This window comes from Anticarsia gemmatalis, chromosome 11, assembly GCF_050436995.1.
Source record: "Anticarsia gemmatalis isolate Benzon Research Colony breed Stoneville strain chromosome 11, ilAntGemm2 primary, whole genome shotgun sequence".
Taxonomy (NCBI): Eukaryota; Metazoa; Arthropoda; class Insecta; order Lepidoptera; family Erebidae; genus Anticarsia; species Anticarsia gemmatalis.
In genome coordinates this window covers 7040132-7061349 of record NC_134755.1, presented here as the reverse complement: position 1 = coordinate 7061349, position 21218 = coordinate 7040132, and the positions used below count along the sequence as shown (strand labels likewise).

The window sequence follows — 21218 nt, the reverse complement described above, 5'->3', positions numbered from 1 at the left end:
AGGATAAATGTATGTTTGTGAATCTTAAACGTCAAAGCTGCCAATAGATATTGAAATCAAATTAAACTGGATTAAAATTATACTATACTTTTCCTTCGAAATCTTCACACGGTCAAATCTATAGCAATGGCAAGTGCTACATATAAATGAGTTCAATGTTACTCAAATGTACAATTTCCGGTGAAATTTCCATTGTTATTATTGTATTTTCACCTCTTTTCTTCTTTTGTTACAGGTAAGGACCGTGGGAACCCAAAACTTGGCCTTGTTTACATTTAAAATGTATCGTTTGGCTCATTTTAAATCACATTGTCCACTAAACAATGACATTTTAACTAAACTTAGTCATAAGTCTTAAAATAAGTACTCTAATTTTACTTTGGCGATAAAAGAGTTTTTAAAACAAAGATAAGTTTTCTAGGAATGGATGTCAAAAGGATGTTATTTTATCACCTAATCTAATTTGTGACATAATTAAAGTATGTAGATTACAGATATTGATATTCGTAAAACGATTAGAAACTAATTTGAATTCGATAGCGATCTTTATGACTGAACAATTTTCTCCATATGTATTTACGATATAGATTGAAACCTAAAACTTGTAAAAACAAACAGTTTTTCTGGCGTCTCGGAATATTTTAGCCCTTTCGAAGTAGTACGTACTTGGAAAGAACAAATCTGTCGTCCTTATTCCTCAATACAAACATGAAAGGGACATGTATATTACGTTTTGAATGGAGATTTGCGAGTGATCTTTAATAGTGTTTCTCTGTAGGGAAGTGGCCGGTGGTGGTTGCGCGCGCACCATTTTCAGGGCGCAGGACGCCTTTTCACAAGAATTATAAACTTCTAGACAGGCATATTTTTAAAAATAATGTAGTCGCAACTAAATTGATTTTGTATGAAACTTTCGCTTATAAGGTACACGCAATAGTTAAGAAATTGAAAAATAACGTTTTCCTTGTTAAGTTAATTAGAAGATATGTGTTGTATTATGAAATATTCACTTAAATCCTTAATAGGATAGAAATCCATTTCATACTTATGAAAATTAGAACAACAAATAAGCCTATCTATATATGAAAATGTTAAGTGGCGAGTCTAAACTTTTAGACAGCCCTCATGTACTTCGGTTGCCGATAGAGGCCGACGTATCACGACACTTCAGGTTTTGCCGGCGTCCATTGCGGAACGCACCCCCTTGCTTGAAGCCTTCAGTATTGTTATACAGTATCTCAGTCATATTCCAAAGTAAATAAAGAGTGTTTCCCGTTCGTCCCCGGCGAGGTAAGTCTCATATTATTATAAATAAACACGTGAGCACCGTCACGGCTTCCCGCGATTGCACTCCGAACATTCTAGTATTCCTGTTCAATAATATCACTTAACGTCGATAGTCCACGGAGTAGTTATTCAACATTTAGTGCTCTAAATATTGATCGTGTAACTAATCATTTATGTATTGAGTTGTACCGAGGGAAATGCCGCTTATTGTTGTCACTCCCATAACGTTGGGGCATCGAAAGCGTCGCACGGGTAAAACGAATTATAGTGATTTGATTACGCCACGAGTAGTTAGTTAGTACTTAGAATGTAGGTAAATGTAGGTTCGTGTTTACAACTAGATTAAATATGCCATTACGACTTCAAGTGAACCTTAAGCCTTTAACTATCAATTAATTCTAGTTCCTTAAGACTATCTACGTCATGTATATCAAAGCAATTAAAGTTTTCCCCCGTCAATTGTGCTAATAAGGAGATAAGATATTAACTTCAATTAAGATGATTGATTCCGAAGGCTTTGTTGATTTGTTCGATACGAACATTTATTAGCGGGGTTTCATGTTTGATCTTTGTTGATAAAGCTAATTTACGAAGAAATTGCTTTGATAACAACCATCACTTAACTGTCTGTCCGAGGCAAGTGGGGCACGATTATGCTATCTGTTACCTAGATAATAATATAAACTGTGATGTCATAAACATAATAATCAAAATTATTTACAACTGTTATTATTACTAGATTTGTTTATATGCCTTTATGTCCAAACTTATTTACCTCATACAACTTTTATGCGGAAGATAATACTAACAGCGAATCAACTTTGTTTTGTTCAAACGACCCAAGTTCATATTGATCAAGTGTATTAAGAAAGACACGGTAATGTCAATACACGATTGGTAATAAACAGGCAATCGGAGGATTAAGCTCACTTGTGTATAAAAGAGCGCTAATTTTGAGAGCAACTCAATGAGTCAATCAAGCCTGTGTAGGAAGGCATTCAGGCAATTGGCTCATTTGACAGATCCGGCGACACACTGACGCCTACTACAAATTACTTTTTTTCTTCCAAACTGTTGGCTAAACGGTTGAGCAATGTTCTATAGTAAATACCTCTAATTTGTACTTGTTACTTGAGGTTGATATCGCGTAATAGTATGAATGGTAGTTAATTAATGTGATACAGGTTCCCGTAATTGCGTAGTCCACTTTCTTACCTTAATTATCTTATTCTTTTCTGATTCATTGTTATTGGGAGACCGGCTGTAATTTATGGTATGACTCATACTTTGTGTAGCATCAATGACTCAGTGGTGAATCCATTTGATACATAATGTAGTTTGGTGTAACAAAGTAATCAAATATTTAGTATCGACCACGTGTTTACTATAAATAGGTACTTTGCCTATTCATTTGATAATTGCTTTTTAATGGATTTGTTTCTTAACGCATTGGTTATCGATTCTAATTAAACTGAGGCTCTTGCAAGGTATATTTTTGTTCCAATACAATCCTCAAGTCAAGTTTATTATTCTTTATAGCCGTACTTTATACAATGAGGACCAAAACAGTTGTAAGCAATTAAGCATACATGCTTCAATCTTAATTGTAAGGCCGTTGAACCACTCTATAATTTATTGAACTTTGTGCTCATACCGTGTGTACAAAGTACAGGAATTTTCATACGTAAAATACTTCATGGTATGTAATAATAATAAAATATAAATTGGTTGCTCGCGGTTTACTCAGAATCTTATTGGCATAAGAAAAAACAAACACGCTGGTATTGACGTCAAGCTAACAAATAAAATGCAAATAGAAGAAAAAGTAAATAATAATATCGTTATTGAATTCATATTGAGTTTATTTATTTTTGTTATCGTTACATTATAGTTTTAGTAAATATTCCTGATATCACTGCACAATATTACAATTATTTTCACGATCTAATGCCCACTTTTCTCAATGTTATTAAAACGACTAAAACAATGTTCAGCAAAAATGTTTTATCAATAGATTATCGTCATGGAAATGTACCTCGTGTCGTGCGGTTTCCACCAATTATCACAATTGTTAAAGAATAAAACTTATCGCTATAGTAGAGGTTAACCGCACTTTGGTTCTGACGCACTTCGTGTAAAGTCTGAGCTAAATTTTCCCTCGAATTGTCTCCGACAATTACGTAGATCCAACTTCAACGTAAGAAGGCGTATTTTTACATGACTTTCATGAAAGCCCGTCCAACGAAATGGCAAGTTGCCATTTATATTTCAATATTGGTATTCGTCGTCCAGAATGTGAAGCTACCCTATTCTTTGCGGGAAGAATTCAAGGGGTTGTGGGTCGGCTTGTGGCGGCGGAGTGGGCGGGATGTCGTGCTGAGGCTTCAGTAGCCAGGGATTATTAGCGCCTTGTTGTGTGCCATCGCCTCGCTTCTGCCCACCGCCGGACGGTGTCAAGTGCAGTTGCGGCAGTTGACCCTTAGGGCATACTGGAGGTCTATCGGCTTTCGGCTGCATATTGCTTTCTAGAAAGAAAAAAATAACTTTATCAGTAAAACTGTACTGAAATTGAAATTTAGTTCCATTTGATTAACGTTCCGATTCGTTTTAGTTATAAAATATAAATTATTTTGCTCGAATTGATATTTCCATGAATTAAAGTTGTTTTCGAATTTGATCAAGCAAACAAAGATTTATTTAATTTATTACTATGCTGAACATTACTCTCATCCCGGAATCAGAAAAAGATTCTAAATGCAATAAGATTTAAATGTATTGATTTCATTAAATGACAATAAATGGAATTCAAAATTGATATATATTTTGGGAAGTCGCTTAAATATAAATTAAAACAACACTAAACTTACTTTCAATGTTTAAGTTGATATTTTCCAATTTAGACGTGATCACTAGTTCACCGTTTACAAACATTAATGTTTGAGTATATAATTATTATGAGCACACAGCGTGGGTGACGGTTTGATACTAAATGTGCGATGGTTAGATTGGCCGCGCGGTTTTATATCGCTACTGACTCACATTTGGCAAGTATAACTCTCTATCTTGACCACGTCACTCGGCCGCTGACGCTCGGTGTTATGACGGCAACGAGTTTTCCTCGCTAAGTCCTCCCGCGTCTTACGCTTGTTCAACCAATCGAATAACGTATCATCATCCCTCATTAATATATCGTCTATTAATAGAATTCAAATAATCAAAATTACTCATCAAAAGAGACACTTTTATACGTCATTCGATGATCCATCAATATTTTGTTTTGTGTTGCAGTTATTATTTCGTCAATCACTTCCTTTTGATTTGCGCAATTAAATGTTGAAACGTGACAATCAAATAAAATACGTGTACGCACATTAATGGATACGCACATATTTTCAGAGAAAAGCGATCAATTGATATGTTTTGATTTATCTTTCTAGACAAGAAAATAGGTACAGAAAGTCCGTTGAGATATTATCGTTATTGCAATAATTAACCGATTAAGATTATTTGCTTCAAATAAGTATCATCAAAACACTTAGCAACGACGTTTTAAAGCAATCAGTTGCTTGGAACACATTGTTTTCCTAATGTGATTGGCCAAACATGTTAAAATTGTTCGTCTCGGTTGAACGTGGTGTGCATTAGTTACCCTTCACTACTAGATCGTTTATTACGCACAATTAAATACAGAATAACGCCAGCGGGAATTACGGATGTTTTTCAAAAATATTTCTCTTTGGACGGTGACGTTCATGATACAATTTCTTCAAATAAATGCTTTCATAAATTAGTTTTAATCGGCGTCATCAGCCGTGTTCTTATTTACGGTAGTAAAAATATATAATACAGACGGCATTATAGAACTATGTCAGGGTCACGTTTATCATTTTTATTCAACTTAAAAACGTATCGAAGTATTTGCAGTACTCCTGCACTAGCTATCCGTGTTATTCGATAATAAGTTATCGAGATATCTTATTTTGATTTCGATACGATAAGTATAGAATTTCTTTAAAGCCGATATATTTTTTTTGGAACGACAAGGAAGTTTCCAATAAGTAGAATGAAAAGTAATAATTGGTATGGGTTTATACATGTTTGATAAGAAGTATATTATTTGTTTACTTTTTGAGACGTGTTATCTTTATGCGTTGCAATCGTGAGGCTTTAACGCTTCCTTTGACGTCTGCTGTAATATTCCAAAGGATAGCGAATGTAATACGATACACGAGTACCTTTGATATAATCCATAATATTCTGAATAAGATTTAGACGTAACACGTTAAAAGGCACACGGTTGTTATATTTGCTCTAAATAGAGAATCTGACGAGAAATCTAATAAGTCTGTTGAAAGTTGAAGGAAATTATTTCAGAGGAATTAATTTATGTAGATTTTATAGCTATCCTTGCAGTGTCTCTTTTACCTTATTAGAAGAGCAATTACGCCTGCCTTGTGCAAATAAAAAATTAAGACGATTTTTCTGATATAACAGTCTCTATAAAGCAGTGATAGCCGAGTGGTATAAGTGGACACCTCCCACGCAAGTGGTCGCAGGTTCGAAACCGAGGCAACACACCAATGACTTTTCGAAGTTATGTGTGTATTAGAAATAATTATCACATGCTCCAACGGTGAAGGAAAACATCGTGAGGCAACCTTACATGCCTAAAAATTTGTTTAAAACATTTATTAAGGGCATGCAAAGTCCCAAACCCGCACTTGGCCAGCGTGGTGGACTCAAGGCCTAACCCCTCCCTCATTACGGGAGGAGACCCTTGCCCAGCAGTGGGACATTAATAGGTTAAATTTATTTATTTTAACAGTTTCTAAATTCTCCTTATTTTGGTAGACCACCAGGTGAAATGTAGAGCATTGTTCAAATATCTACGAACAAAATATTTATAATTTGATTAGTAAAGTGGTCAACTTCAATAACATATTTTTCAGTAAATGGTCCGAATCGTTAAGATTGTAATTCAGATTAAGGGTGAGTAGGTAATATTACGTTATTTTTTGTAACATTCACCTTCATTCAACATTGTGTCGAAAAGTAAACATTGTCTGGGTGGTTTTTAGATTATACTGATATACTTATCTGTCCACAAATCTTTCTACAGCGTTATTTATTTGTTGTTGTATGGATTATGACTATTTTTAGTTCGTTTCTCCGTACACGTATTGTCGACCGAGCACTTCAACTAAGATAATCTTAAATCCAATAAGATATTAGTCTTGTGCACATAAAAACATTCTTTGCTAGTGATTTATTATGGCTCTACTCCTTGTTAAGGTTTTGGCAAAGAAGCAATTTTAGTGGATGGCCGGGAAAATTTCTGGTTACAGATACCCGTAATATTTCAAACGGAACATTCATAGTGTTCACATTATTTAAAGATTCATATTCTCGTTTACAGTATTTAAAAGTTGTTTGTTTATTATCTTTGCATTAGATACGCGTGTTAAGTAACGAGTTAATAGTTAAATCAAAGAGCGATAAAAGTACAATTCAGTACAATTTTCACAGTTTTTCACGCGGTACTAACGCGTCAAAACAATGTACGTATTACGCAATATTTACGACGTTCTGAGGTCACCTTTTGGTTTAATAACAAAGGGTGTAGGTACATAGGTAGGTGTGAAAGCATAATCACCGTGATGAAGGTCAGGCCCTCCCAGCACTGACGACTCCCATGGGAGTGGCGGCGTGACGAACCGCGGTGAGCCCAATCACTTCCCATCACTGTCCAACCACGTGTACACTGCGTGCTATGTGGATGTAGTCGATGTTAAAACTTTTCTTGAAGAAAAACTCTCATGCTTAAAATATAACTATAATTAAATACATGTAGGCACTATCCGTTATTATTAGCAACGTAAATAAATACGTTAAAAATACTAAACATAATTCGTAGAAAAACAGAGGAAAATTAAGAAATATTGATGAGTTGTATTTTTTATAAAGGAAGTAAAAAGTAGTTTATTATTAGTCACAAATTGATCCATCTTTATTATTTTCCCAAAATTAGTGACGCAGTTAGAAATGCATTAATATACAAGTTAATATACGAGTAGTTTAATGACGCCATTGGGCCAATGGAAATATCTGGAGTAAACGGAATGTATATATAACAGGGCCGCCTATTTACATTGTTTACATAGAAATACCAAGTTCCTGTTTTATGACGGTGGACCTACTTATGGAAATAGTACATAACATTATATTTTATTTATGTCGCACGGATTCCACCTGCCTGCAATTTAACAAATGTGTTTATGTAGATAGATATTGTAGATATATGTTGCTTCGAATGGAAAAATAAGGGTTTTGGTCGCATAAACGTAACGCACTCGATTCATTTCATAATATCTGTGTCTAAATGTACAGATTTCATACTACCTGTACATTGAGCAGTAATATAAGTGTCGAATACTAACGAAATCAAGTCAAAATTATTCGTTAATGATATAGCTAATTCACTGAATAATTACTAAGTCACGTACGACACTCACTAGAAAATACGGCGGTTCTATTCTTAGAATACCACACGTAATGGTATAATGTACATTATGGCTCAATAATAGTAAAGAGCTTGGCTTAAGTGGGTTTAAAGAAATGATTCAGGTTCTTACTAATGTGTACTTGATTATTATAATTGTTTAACAGAATGACTCGTTTTATCTTTTACCACTTTATGGTACAATTAGTAATCGCATAGATTGAGCCCACGTTTCACCCAAGTCTGAGATTGCGTTGTTAGTTCACAATCTTATTTCGGGAATATCATGCGATTGTGGTGTGCTCATATAAAACCAAACGTCGCTTTTCCATTTGTTCAAATTTTTTACAGATGTCTGTGTAAGTACGTCAAGGTGACTCATATTCATGACTTGTGTGGCTCGAAACCGTAACATAAGTAGTTGAATGACGTGCATTAATATGACATGCGGACACGTAAGAAAGGTTATATGGTTATATCCATTTACAAGTTCGTCGTCTTGTCCAAAACGACTAATAGTAAACTACTAACATTTCTTTTTGTTTCTTATTGACGTCAAGACGTATCACTCGCACGCGTAATTTACATAATTTAATAGTTAAATGCCCCCTTGTATACGTTTTACTTTGAATTATAAATTCTATTCGATTTTGAACAGAGATAATATTATTAACGATGCTGTTATCAAAACAAACTTAAAGAAAAAAGAAGAAAATACATTTGTTGTTTTGGCGTCATTTGTAGAATATAACTAGGAACAATGGCATTATTTTGCGTCAATCATCTTGGCTTTAAAATTAAGACCATGCGTCGGAAGTCTTAGTACGTGGACATATACTCGTAAGTTATCGATTGCACATAAAGTAGTGACGCCTTTAATCGACCTGATAACCGTGTACCTACGCGCTGAGGTACTATCCAAACATATGTTTAACTTCCAAGATCGTAAACTGATATAGAACACATCGCAGACACAGTCTGATATGAAAGGAATAAAGTTATGTAAGTCACTGCGTATTAGATACTCGTTCACCATAACACTTGATCATAATTGTGTAGTTTCCACAGTTAACTGCGTCAGCAAAGCACCACAGCACCTTTATAGCATCAGGTAGTTTTGCGTGAAGGCTTCATGCCTAATAAAATGTTTATTGTCTTTTATAGTTTCAAGGAGACTTCGCAAATAAGCGATCGCCTCGTCGAGCGAAGAAATATGACATAGAGACTACTGTTAAACTTTGAAGATTGTAAAAGCTTAATCTTAGTAGTAAGCAGTATGGAAGCGAACAACGCGAGCCGGGTAAGCCTCGTGACCTCACGAGAGCACCGACATACATACTGCACTGATGCACTCATTAAATACTTCTTACTTAATACTAAATTACGAGCGTTCATTAACGCCAAGTTATAATTCAAGTTAAGGTCCGGAGTTTTCTTATTGAATACTTTAACTAGGTCAATTAGAGTTGGACCTATTTGACTAGATTTACATACATACTTATTATTTTTACGCAATTACTAAACATTTAATTCACTATAAATCAAAAAGGACCATCAAATCGTAACCAAAGTGTTCTTTCTACCTTCAAAGTTTTCACAGTCTGTTTTTACAGAAGGGCTGTTTTGGGCTATTAGGTAATAAATCGAATCACGGATTCTCGTGATAACTTAAACGATACCACTATTAAACCTGACCGAAAATGACTGGCTCATGAAAACTTTGGCATTGAACATCGCAGCACTACAATGTAATTTAATGAACGGATTGAATTAGTTTCGTCTTCGCAAACTTTTGTAATTTTTTATTTGAGATTAGTGTTTTCGCTAGCTTTGTTGTCTTGTTCGACGTAATTTGCAAGAAATAGATATAAGTGTTTATGAATACAAATAGACATACCGCCATGCAATGTTACGCCAAAGTTAAAGGCATCTAATATTCGCGAAATTTTACAGTCTTTTCATGTAAATTGGAGAGAATTCGTTGACGATCGCTATAAAATATTATCTAGCAATCACGCGATACAGGACGTCTACCTTTGTCATAGACAATCGTAGATAACTAACCAATGCATTGTTTTGACTACATCGACCTTCATGTATTTGACTTTGAATTAGGAATAGGTAAATTATTCAATGAGTACTCGTTTCCAAATTCTAACTTTACAAAAGCAGTCTGTCAAACTGTTGTATAATACGACGCAATTCATCAATCGTCATCGATCAGAATTTACAAGGATCGTTTTTTGTTGAATTGAGAAAGCATTAAATTGATTTGAGACTGTAAAACACTATACTGACGTAGGTACAACGTTCAATCTCCGTAGGCATTCAGTATGATGACGACAAGAAAATTCAATTTATGCTTTTATTTAGCCCTTTTGGATGTAGAAACTACTGAATTATTTTTAAGAATTCACAGTTCAGTTTAGTTCATCATCTTAGATGAAGGTCTTGTACTCCTTAGTTAGTAGATTGCTACTGATTACTCATTCTCGTACAATTGTCCTGCAAGAATGAGTAAAGTACAATAGAATGGTTAACAAGAATATTAATAGGGAATATTAGTTGACTGTATGAGATAAATATAACTTGAAATTAGAAGAACAATTCATAACTTCTATGGAATGTAGGAAGATTACTCATAAATAGACATGCGTAAATACTTAAATTAGTTGGCAGTAGTGAAGTACGGCCCAGAAAACGAGTGTGGAGTTCGTAAACAAGTAATTAACTAAGAATTCTCCATATCAGCCAGAATATATATTTGCCTTCGGAAACATGTTCATCGTCTTAAAATAAAATTAGGTTATATAGTAAATTGTTGTGAAAAATGGCGAGGAACTTTTATTCCTGAACGAATAAATGAATGCAGTGTAGAATATTTTCACGAACCCATTCAGTAGTGGTGCAGAGGACATGTAGTATATATTTTTTAACCGGCAATAGCTCGTTGACCCAGTAGCCGAGTTCGTGACAAGTTGTATCTATTGGGCCTCGCTTGTTTCGCTCGTGCGGTACTACTGGAACCACGGAATGGGGGACGGGAACACGGAAATAAGTAATTTTGTACATTTCTCAATCCACAATGTTCATGCCGAGCATTTTTGGCGATCCAATTCAATTTGTAGTCCTTATGTGTGTTTTATAATAAGTTGCGTTTTGCTTTATTTCGTCAGACTAGAAGCTTTAGGTACTGTTCTATACAGCTACTGTTAGTTAACAGAAATAATAATATAGGGGTCATGTCTGAATAAATATTTTATTGGTATTTTTTATTTTTTTTTAATAATATAGGTTTTATCGTAGAGCCGTGTTAGTTTGTTTTGATTGTGTCGAGTGGGAACTGGTGACGGCGCGGTCGTCTCCGCCCCGCACACGCCAGTTATCGTGTTCAATCACTCTCCATTTTGTGAATTATTGGCAAAATTCGCAAAATATTGAGTGTTCGCTCAGAATTATTCATGACGTTACTATTTTTTTTAACAAAAACAACAAAATAACTTGATATTTTAGAAATAGGCATTACTCATCGACCTAGTCTCTATTCGTGTTAATACATTACTATTTCGTGATTAAATCCACTATTCAACACTACGCGAGTATAGTTTAAAAGTTTGCTTATGCAATTTCGTCTCGAAATTACACAGATAGAGCAGAATATCTAAATGAAAAATCTCAAACAAAACTGTTCAAATAACAACATATTGCAGACATTCCGCTGTCTTACTTTTTACGTTGTAACAATAACATTTATTCTTGCTAAGGCCCCGACGGAGTCACGTCCAATCGCTGGGATAGCTGGTCAAGATTCGTCCCAGCCACCGCCACCTCCAGTTCGTCCACTAAGTAGAGTCGATTCTCGTTCAGCATTCCCATCACAAGCACCAAGACCAGGAGCACCGCAGGCTCAACCAAGACCTCAGTTTCAAACTGGAGGGCCCGTAACCTCGCCGTCACAATTCGCACCTAGGCCGGGTGCCCCTGTGCCACCACCGAGAGGACCAGCGCCTCCTGGGCCTCCAGGCAGCCAACAAGTTCGTCCTGTTCCTCCGACATTAAGACCTTTGGGCCCACAATCTATTGCACCTCAAGGTCCACGACCAGCGCAATTGCCTGCAACTCAGCCTACCCAACGAGCTCCTCCACCGAACAACCTACAGTTCGGTCCGAGGCAGCCACCGATTGGACCCGTCACCACACCTGACGGCGGCAGGGCGCAAACAGTTTTGCAGCCAAATAGTGCAAGCAAAAACGGACCATCTCCAGGTCCTGGACAAATTCTAAGGCAACCATCTCAAGGCTCTTTAAAGGGCTTTGATTCATCTAACGCTTACCAAACTAAACCAGCCAACCTGGAGAATCAAAGCCTGTCCAATGACAATCAAAATGTCAACAAAACTGAGAACGGCATCGAAGGACCTGGAGTGGCAAAAGGCCGGAGCTACAGTATCGCAGCTGCTCCGGGAGCTCCGAGTCCATTAAAACCAGATGACGACCGTCGTAAATCAGTCAGTGCTATTGGGGGCAGAATTGATGACTTCACAAGTCGCAGTCCGGGGTTGTCTTTGATACAAGAAGGAAAAATAGACAGCAAAGAAAATATTCGCGAATCTAAAGAAAGTATCAGATCTGAGATATCAAATGATGGCGGCAAAGATACCACCGATCGCCCAGAATCGCGGCTGTCTGGATCAAAAATGACAGAATCCTTTATCGGTGTCTTACCAAGTGCAACCCCAAAAAAGAAAGTTGATGACGACGATGACGTAGTTTTGCAGAACAACCTAACATCTTCAAAAAATCCTGATCCACCTAGGGCTAAAGAAGATTTATCAGATCGTTCTCCATCTTTAACTCGAAGTGATGATTCTCCAGAGCCTAAACAAAAGCAGCCGCCAAGTCCAGCTGCTCCAAATAAACCCCAGGTTGCAACTCCTGAGCCACAACGACCAAAGACACCTAAGGTGGAAACCAAACAGGAAACGAGGATAGATGCGAACAAAGAAATGAAGCCCGCTACAACACCGCATAAAACGCTTCCCCCTAAATCTCCTATTACGGATGCTAAGCCCCCAACACCAGTTCAGAAGAAACCGAGTGAATTGAATACGTCGATCGCTTCCTCAGATGCAAAGAAATCGACACCGCGCAAGACAGCCTCAGCTCCTAAATCACGACCTAAAGGTAACTTGTAGGTATAAGCCACAAATGATGATTTAGAATGAGCCAGACGTCACGTTTTTGTTCTATGTATTTAAATACAAGTTCTTAAATCAATAATTATTCTTTCAGATGGCGATAACGATAGCGGTGTTGACGAATCTACTCAAGGAAATGTAAGTAAACAACATGTGTAAATTAAATTTATTTTCGTATGATTATTATGTTTTGCAATAAGTACAGAGGTACATTGGATTGAAATAAACTTTTTATCAGGATGTGAACGGATCCCCTGGTTCACCAAACAAGAAGATACCGAGTAAGTTGCCTATGAAGGAAAAATCGAGCAACAGTTTGAAAACGAGCCTTTCAAGGTCGTCAAGCAAAAGTGCTACCGCCAAAACGCCTGAAAACCCACTGCCTGCTGAAAAGAAAAGTAAGTAAGGTTTTGTAAGTTAAGAACTACAAAAACCATTCCTTGATACTATAACAAAGAAACTTCAAGTACTCCTATTGTTTGATTTCTAAAGAAATAATATTAAATAATTTGAATATTGTGTATTGAATACAAAGCCGTAAGTCAATTTCCAATACATTCACAGACAAAGCGAATACACAGTCGATTGATTTTATCATAATAATGCCAACCGTTACTATGAATTTAATTCTTACGTAACATTTTTATTATGGTACCTAACTGAAATGGTAAAACTTGGATAACAAAAAGTATTTTTTTCAGAAATGCCGATGAATAAGGTACAAGTCGGCAATGCGCCGTCACCAAACATCAAAGCAGTGAAGTCCAAAATTGGTTCGTTGGACAATGCGACCTACAAACCTGGCGGTGGAAAGGTTAGGATTGAGAACAGGAAACTAGAGTTCGGCAACATTACGCCTAAGATTGCCGCTAAAAACGATGCGTACACTCCGAGTGGTGGTGCTAAAAAGGTAAAATATATTTTTTTATTGATGATATTATTAAGTGTAAAGGACTTTAGTAACGGTGCATTGATTACATTATTTCAGATTGTTACCACAAAACTTGAATGGAATGCTAAGTCAAAGATTGGATCTCTTCAAAACGCTGCGTACAAACCAGGCGGTGGTGATAAGAAAATAGAAACTGTGAAATTGGATTTCAAGGAAAAGGCAAAACCGAAGGTTGCTTCTACAGTGAACATCACTCACAAACCTGGCGGAGGAGGAGTTAAGGTAAATTGATAATACAAGTAATATTAATACAGGAGATATGTTGAATAGGTTTAAAGGGTTGCAGTTATAGGGAGTATTATGACAGCGTTCAGTGAGTATTACTTTTAGAATAGTCTCATAGCACAGCCGATATAAGTACGTAAAGAGGCGTAGAGCTTAACTTAACGATAAAGCACTAGGTGTAAACATGGCGACACAATCAATTATCATGTTTAAGTAAATAAGTTAGAGCAGATCACTTAATATAGATGCACTCGATGTAAAATTAGAAAACGCACATATATTTATAATGCGTACCGGGTAATAACAATAATGTTGTTCTTCTTTAGTCTACAGTTGCAAAAGATGGATCGAGAGCAGTGAGTAAAAATCTGTCTTAGTTTGTGTGAACACAGTCACTTTCTTGCACATTTGTTTGTATACAACTTGCCTTATAGGTTCAATCTGCGATCAAGTCTTCGGTAAATATACAACACATTCCGAACAATACAGTAAATAGATCGTAAATGTAAGATTTTAAGGAACATTGTTATTTCTAGTTTGTAAAATGGGCGCTACCACGATGGAGGGCGTCACATAAACAATTTGCCTACCACACTTTGTGGCATAAGGTTGGTGAGACAGTACTGTAGTACTGTACGAGATGGCTTTGAATGATAGAGATTAAATATTGTGTTCATGAGGTACTCCTAGGACGGGCTGCGGCTGCTTTGTACACGCTAAGTGTTTCTGCTTTTGATATACATATTAAACGTGTATGTTATTTACATAAAACTATAAACGAAATACGTTAAATAATATTATGTGCGTCTGCCTGAAAGATAAATGCGAATGTTGGTAGTATAAATGTCGTCACACTTTGTAAGTTTTATTTTTACACGGGGAATGCCAAAATATTGTCGACATAAAATGATATGATTAAAATTACATAACGCTGTAGGAGCATACGATATGTTAACCCTGTACACACGACCTACACGAATATCATCGACAAGCACGCCATGGAAATCAATAACGATTATGCATTGTACTAGAAACAGTCGCAAATATACACTCATACATATATACATGTTGGATCATATGTTTATGGAACTCTATTACCTAGCAACAGCACTGACAGTTTACCAGTATTTATTTATTTGTACTTATAAGTATCTATTATATTATTAGGTTCCGTAGATTTTCGATCATTGTAATGTTATTTCATGTTTAAAGTAGGGACGGTATTCGAGTTGAGAAATGTGTATAAATCTTTTCCTTTGTACACGTTACGGTATAGCAGCGCCTCAAACTAGAGAACAACTGCCATAAAAATATGAGTGAGTTGTCATTTCACAAAAGCGTTGTCATGAATTTCTAATGGTTTCCGACTAGTTTGGTCATGAGCTATTTGTTGTGAACGACGTTGTATATTATCATGCTACGTTCCATAAAATAAGCGTATTTAGAAGTATTTCATTCAAATATAAATGAACTGCTCGCATGACAACGTTGAAAAGCATTTGGATCCCAATTTATTCCAGTAACAAGCTAGCTATTTTGGACATTACGAGTACTTGTATCGCTACTTTTATTAAGATAAAATATTTCAGAGTTCATTAATCATTTGTAAAAATAATCTTTGAAGTCTTATATTGTTACTATGAAATTTAATTTGACATCATTGTTTCACAGTAAAAAAATATTTGGCAATGATTCAGTTTCCTTTTTTTTTAAATTGCCTTTAAATAGATTGACCGGTAGACTGGCAACGGTCATTAATTTTATTAGACACATAAAAAGTATAAAGTATCTATTTAGGTATCTGTTTAATTAGATTTATTATTATTTAGTTTTTTCTGAAATCTACGGAACCTACTCTATCTATTCCTATTGTATATATTATTATTTTATGTGCACACTGACTTTTTGGAACAGATCGAAAATCAAAAATTGGAATTCAAAGCACAAAGTAAAGTGGGATCACTGGATAACGTAAAGCATAAACCTGGAGGCGGTGATATCAAAATATTCGATGACAAAGATTACATCAAGCAGATGAGCGGACAGTCGCCGGTACCTGATAGTCTGGGCCACTCGCGGCAGGAGGTGAGGCCCTTTCTAGCCGCTAGGCGGGCCTTTTGCAATTTCATTATTGGTTTTGCTTTTTTTCATTTTGGTTCCGGTGGAGGGCTAAATTTCGCATTTTTTTCATTTTTGTTTCAGCCAGAGTATTTATACACATTTTATTGATTAGGTAACATAAAGTTTCATTTGCGACAATTTGGGTTGAATGGCTAACATTGGTTTTCTCTTTTGTGTTTTAACAGTTTGTTTTATGTTGCGTGCGTGTGTGTGTTTTCTTTGATATGAATATTATATCATTTTCTATTGCAGTTTGACAGCAAACTTATTTTTTTCTTTTGTTTACCGTAGAGTCCAGTACCACCGGCGGCAGCGGAACCTCCCAAGTCAGATGAAAATTTGAATCAACAGGAGTGTTAAGAGATGATGACAAATTTCGAGTTCTTAACGAACAACAATATTTTTTATAATCAAGAGTCCAAACTTATTGTATAACATTTTTATATCTATTTAATTTTATTCGATTCGATACCCAGTTTGAGTGGTTTATTAAAGGTACGTTTGTTTCGACAAATTGGATTTATTGTAAATCAATGTCAATGATTTCTTGCATATCCTTTCGGACAATATGTTGAGTGTGTTATAAGTGTTACATTAAATTTTTTAATTTAATTGTTATATGTACCTAATAATAAATTTGAATGTTGTATTTGTAGCATAATAGTTAATGGATATTTTTTACGAGTGAAATCCTTTTGTCCGTTCATTATGACCCGTGTGATGTTTAGTATCATGAGTGCCAATTCATAAATAGTACCGTAGAGTTATACACTTTGGCCAATTCAGAGACATTCTCAGAAAACGTAGCTTTCATCTTAATCAGTACAATTGTTTCGCAAGCATGGTTCCATTAGACACCACTTTAAATTAAATAGTGCTTGTTGTATAACGATATTCAGGTATCTGCACCATTCGAAGTCATTTCATTAGCGAAGCACTAATATGTAATACTTTTTCTTATACAATGTGTTAGTATAGTACTGGTATTCGAATTATATTCATGTACCTATTATAAATCTATAACTACTTGCATACGTATATGTATTTATTTGTATTACTCTAGGTAGATATAGGCTTTGTTATCACTGTGTTTTGTTGTTTCCAGTACGTATATCATAGATTTATATGCACTGAATATTTTAATGTATTATATTTTGGAGCGTGGTACCGGGTAGGCGTTCTTGACACAGCGTTCATTATAATGTTGTGACACACAGACTTACAATTTTTTAAACTGTTTTATTGTATTGGTAATATGAATAGTGCTTAATAACAGGGAAACATTTACACGATTATTATTATCTGTGGAGGTTTTATATGATGCGACACTGCTGTGACGAGAACAGGTGCGGGCTCGAGATTGACTGACCAGATTATTATAATATAAATGTTTTATATGTAACTATGAGTATAAGTAATGATTAGGTTTAGATAGCGTGTATTAATTCAATGTTTTAAAGCTTGAGTCACAAAGTATTGCATTGACGTTTTATTGAAATAATAAAGATATAATGCATTTCTTTTTTAATTTCAAATTATAAAATTTTATTGCGTATTCCTTACAATTTATTTGCAAAATTTTAATTGATTATTATTTAACGCAAGCTTTTTATGGTAAACTTATATAAATAAGTTATAACTAAACTAATAGAGACCTACTTACCTGTAGAAGCCATTTTAATTCCAAGTTTTGAGACCTAGGATGTTTTATGGAAGAATGGACGTATTGTATACCTATTAGGTAATCGTTTAATACAGTTTAACACTAAACCAGATTGTTTTATTTGTTAGAACAGCTCACAGATCACCTGACCGTGTAGAGTCTATTTGTTGTTTGTAGTCAGATGCAGTCATTCATTCACCTTGCACATTCATAGAGATCATACTTTGGATATTTGGTAAGTAATTTGTTTCTTATTACTTTTGTATGTAGTATCCCTAACTATTTAGAATATGAGTATCTAACTTGTTATTGTTTCTTTGACGTTGTGTTCTCTGCAACGAAAATACGAGTTATATCATCATAAACAACATTAACTCATTTTGAGTTTAATTATCGTTTTTCAATGTACTTATGTTGCAAAAAGGAGTCACGAGATCCCTTTAAAATATTTTCCCTTTTTTCAGTAAAAATATTGTTTTCATTTTTGTTAGTGTCAGGTTTGAAAATGTAACCGCTCAATAAAACACAATGTCAGACTCTCGCCGCCTAACTACCTACTTGAAATTTTATATGATTTCAGGTTTTTCCCAAGATAAAACAAAGACAATAGGAATTAACCATTACTCTTCGTGATTGTATTAGTTACTGTTATTTGTTCAGAGTTTGAGTAAAATTTCGAGTACTTAGTTTCTTAGGACGGTGGTGTTTAGACTATTTTTTTTTAATCTGACCTGTAGCCACATACATCAATATATATTTGTTAAATAATTTTCTTCTGTCTTCATAATACCAGCATGAAACTACAGTAGACGTTCCTACTTACTGATAAAAATCGTTCCGCTTAAATGACTTGTATTACTACTTCAAACTACTAAATGATGGTGATCAAACTTAATGGTATGGAACTCGAAATGCATGTGACGACCTAGCACTGCCCCGTTTTTATTGAGCGTTGCCCTAGTTTCTTAATAGTAAAGCATGACTTTCATTACTTCTTCAGTAGTTTTAATACATATTATTTATACAGGACCACTATTACATGTCCGTCCACGAATGGACTGAGGAGGACCGTCCGAAATCTCGATGCTTGTCTGCGCGAGCGCCGCGCACGCCGCGGGCGCTGTCTCCCCGACGTAAAGTCCATGCCATGGAGGAAGAAGACATGGTGCTGCGGAACAATGAGAGGAACCGCCGCAAGTCCATCGCCCGCCCTATGAGCGCTCGTGAACCTCCGCTCTCCGCCTGCTCCCGGCGAACGTCGCTCACTCAACGTCCAGCCTTCTCTATATATTGATGTCCTAGATTCACCAAACCAAATTAACCGTGAAATGCCCTAGGCTCTCTGTGTTGTCCAGTAGTAAAAGAATAGCTGCAATAGCCAATTGAGTTTCATGCGGCAATAAAGTTCTATGGAACGTTAGGCACAAAATTGTAGTATTTGTACCGCACATGAGTGCACAAAAGTGTAATAGAGATGAAAATATTAAATGTTTTTATTCAGTAGTTTACTTGAATTATATTTGCATTGTGGAATTCTATTCTGCTTTATTGTATTTTAAGAGAATAGTTTCTAAAATATCTATGTGTAGCTTTAAATTATAATAATGAGGTTTACGTCGCGGTAGAGGGCAGTGAAGCGGAGTTTTAACTTGAGTGATAGAGATGAGAATATTCTTCGTACCCGCCGAGCTCCTCTCCGTGTCAATAACACCTCGTCTATGTACGTAGAGTCACCACAACACCACTAGGTGATATAACACTCGACACCTTCGCTCTTAACAGTTAGTAAGCAGCTTTAGTCGTTATGTATTTACGAGTTTATTTATGTTGATTAAAGTATTCACCTGATTAAAGAGTTTTATTTGTCATCTACGGTATGAAACTCTATCTAGTTCCCTTGATTCTTAAAATAGAATGCATTATTTATTCAGAAGCAAGTAACAAGATATATCACGATTATCTTAATCAAGAAAGTAAACAATGCCCGTACTTTAACCCTCTTATTCATAATAATATAAGAAGTTATGAAAGGCTTATAAAGTTTTTTGTTTCTTTCACTCCTTAGCGATATGAAAAAGAGAAAACATATTATAGTAGCTATTTAACTAAAATAGGTTTATAGTGTGTCAATGAATAAGAGAGTAAGAAAGAGTAGAAAGAGTGGAAAATATAACATTATTATTACTACGACTCTATAAAACTTCGGAAAAGTCGATTTCAAGATTGATGAGAAAAACAGTCAAATAAAATCACTTTTGCTGAGGCACTTATAAATATACTCAGTGACTCATTTATAAAGTTCCGAAGTTGAAGCCGATTGATTGAGTATATTCGAGCCATAGAATAAATAGATAGAAATGTAACTATCGTAAATTGTATTAACGCCTGTATGAATGCTGCAGGCAACGTTGACTAAATCTATACTAATAAAGCTGAATAGTTTGTTTGAACGCGCCAATCTCAAGAACTACTGGTCCAATTTGAAAAAATATTTCAGTGTTAGATAACCTACTTATCGAGGAAGGCTATAGCTAGGCTATATATCATCACGCTACGACCAATAGGAGCAGAGTACCCGTGAAAAATGTTACGAAAACGGTGGAAATTATTACCTATTCTCTCTTATGTGACGCAAGCGAAGTTGCGCGGGTCAGCTAGTCAGGAGATAAAACTAGAACACAGTATAATTTCATTAGTAGATCGTTTGTAACTACAGACAATACAATTTGGAGAATAAATGGATCGTTATTGTAGTTAGGTAATATTGTTTAGAGATATCTCAATGTTAAAACTTTCTCTAAGTAGAAGGTAGATGTGTGGGTAGTCAAATAAGTGCTGACATTACTCAAACTACTTTCAACATACAATGAAAGACTCTTTCTACGATTGAATAACTCTTTTCTAAGAATAGTCATTTGTATATTGTGAAATTAAATAAGTGAATCTATACTAATATTATAAAGCTGACGAGTTTGTTTGTTTGTTTGAACGCGCTAATCTCAGAAACTTACTGGTTTAAAATTTTAGATATTCACACGTAGATTAAAATCTGCCTTCATTTGATTAGGTAATCGATTCAGTGTGATGCGTTCAGACTTAACATCTATTAAAGGAAATCTAGTCGACATTTAAAGTTTCTTCTACTGTTAAGGTATGAATAACTATCGTGATCGATAGATACCGTGTTAGTTTTTTTTAAAAGTCTGTTTGAAAGATTATTTAGTTTATCGAAAAGTTTCTAGTCAATGACTGTCTGAAGTGGGTGTAATAATT

At 35.3% G+C, this 21218-nt stretch overlaps 2 protein-coding genes across 7 annotated transcripts; one reads left to right on the top strand and one right to left on the bottom strand.

Annotated features, from left to right (window-relative positions):
• Window positions 1–1148: 1148 nt before the first annotated feature.
• tau (microtubule-associated protein tau) lies at window positions 1149–19787 on the top strand. Of its 6 annotated transcripts, XM_076119795.1 has the most exons (11): window positions 1149–1290; window positions 8951–9086; window positions 11551–12970; window positions 13079–13122; window positions 13223–13382; window positions 13686–13894; window positions 13973–14158; window positions 14488–14517; window positions 16076–16246; window positions 16364–16394; window positions 16574–18052. In XM_076119795.1, the coding sequence occupies exons 2-10, from the start codon at window positions 9063–9065 to the stop codon at window positions 16388–16390; spliced, it is 2271 nt and encodes a 756-aa protein (XP_075975910.1). In that variant the 5' UTR covers window positions 1149–1290; window positions 8951–9062; the 3' UTR covers window positions 16391–16394; window positions 16574–18052. The 6 variants fall into 6 exon arrangements, with proteins under 6 accessions (XP_075975910.1, XP_075975906.1, XP_075975908.1 ...); XM_076119792.1 differs by lacking the exon at window positions 16364–16394 and having other exon boundaries at window positions 1151–1290; XM_076119791.1 differs by lacking the exons at window positions 16076–16246; window positions 16364–16394; window positions 16574–18052 and adding an exon at window positions 18973–19787.
• On the bottom strand, window positions 3120–4345 carry LOC142976438 (uncharacterized). The gene is made up of 2 exons (XM_076119800.1): window positions 4155–4345; window positions 3120–3812 (listed from the first exon to the last, which is right to left on the bottom strand). Exons 1-2 carry the CDS (start codon window positions 4216–4218, stop codon window positions 3589–3591), a joined length of 288 nt encoding a protein of 95 aa, XP_075975915.1. The 5' UTR covers window positions 4219–4345; the 3' UTR covers window positions 3120–3588.
• Window positions 19788–21218: the final 1431 nt, after the last annotated feature.

Bases quoted from the DNA above. Each gene is read 5' to 3' on its own strand.
- LOC142976438 (XM_076119800.1), bottom strand. From the start codon at position 4,218: ATGTTTGTAAACGGTGAACTAGTGATCACGTCTAAATTGGAAAATATC. The intron at 3,813-4,154 runs GTAAGTTTAGTG...TTTTCTTTCTAG, and splicing joins TATCAACTTAAACATTGAAA to AAAGCAATATGCAGCCGAAA.
- tau (XM_076119791.1), top strand. From the start codon at position 9,063: ATGGAAGCGAACAACGCGAGCCGG. The intron at 13,383-13,685 runs GTAAGTAAGGTT...TATTTTTTTCAG, and splicing joins ACTGCCTGCTGAAAAGAAAA to AAATGCCGATGAATAAGGTA. The intron at 14,518-18,972 runs GTGAGTAAAAAT...TTATTTATACAG, and splicing joins CAAAAGATGGATCGAGAGCA to GACCACTATTACATGTCCGT.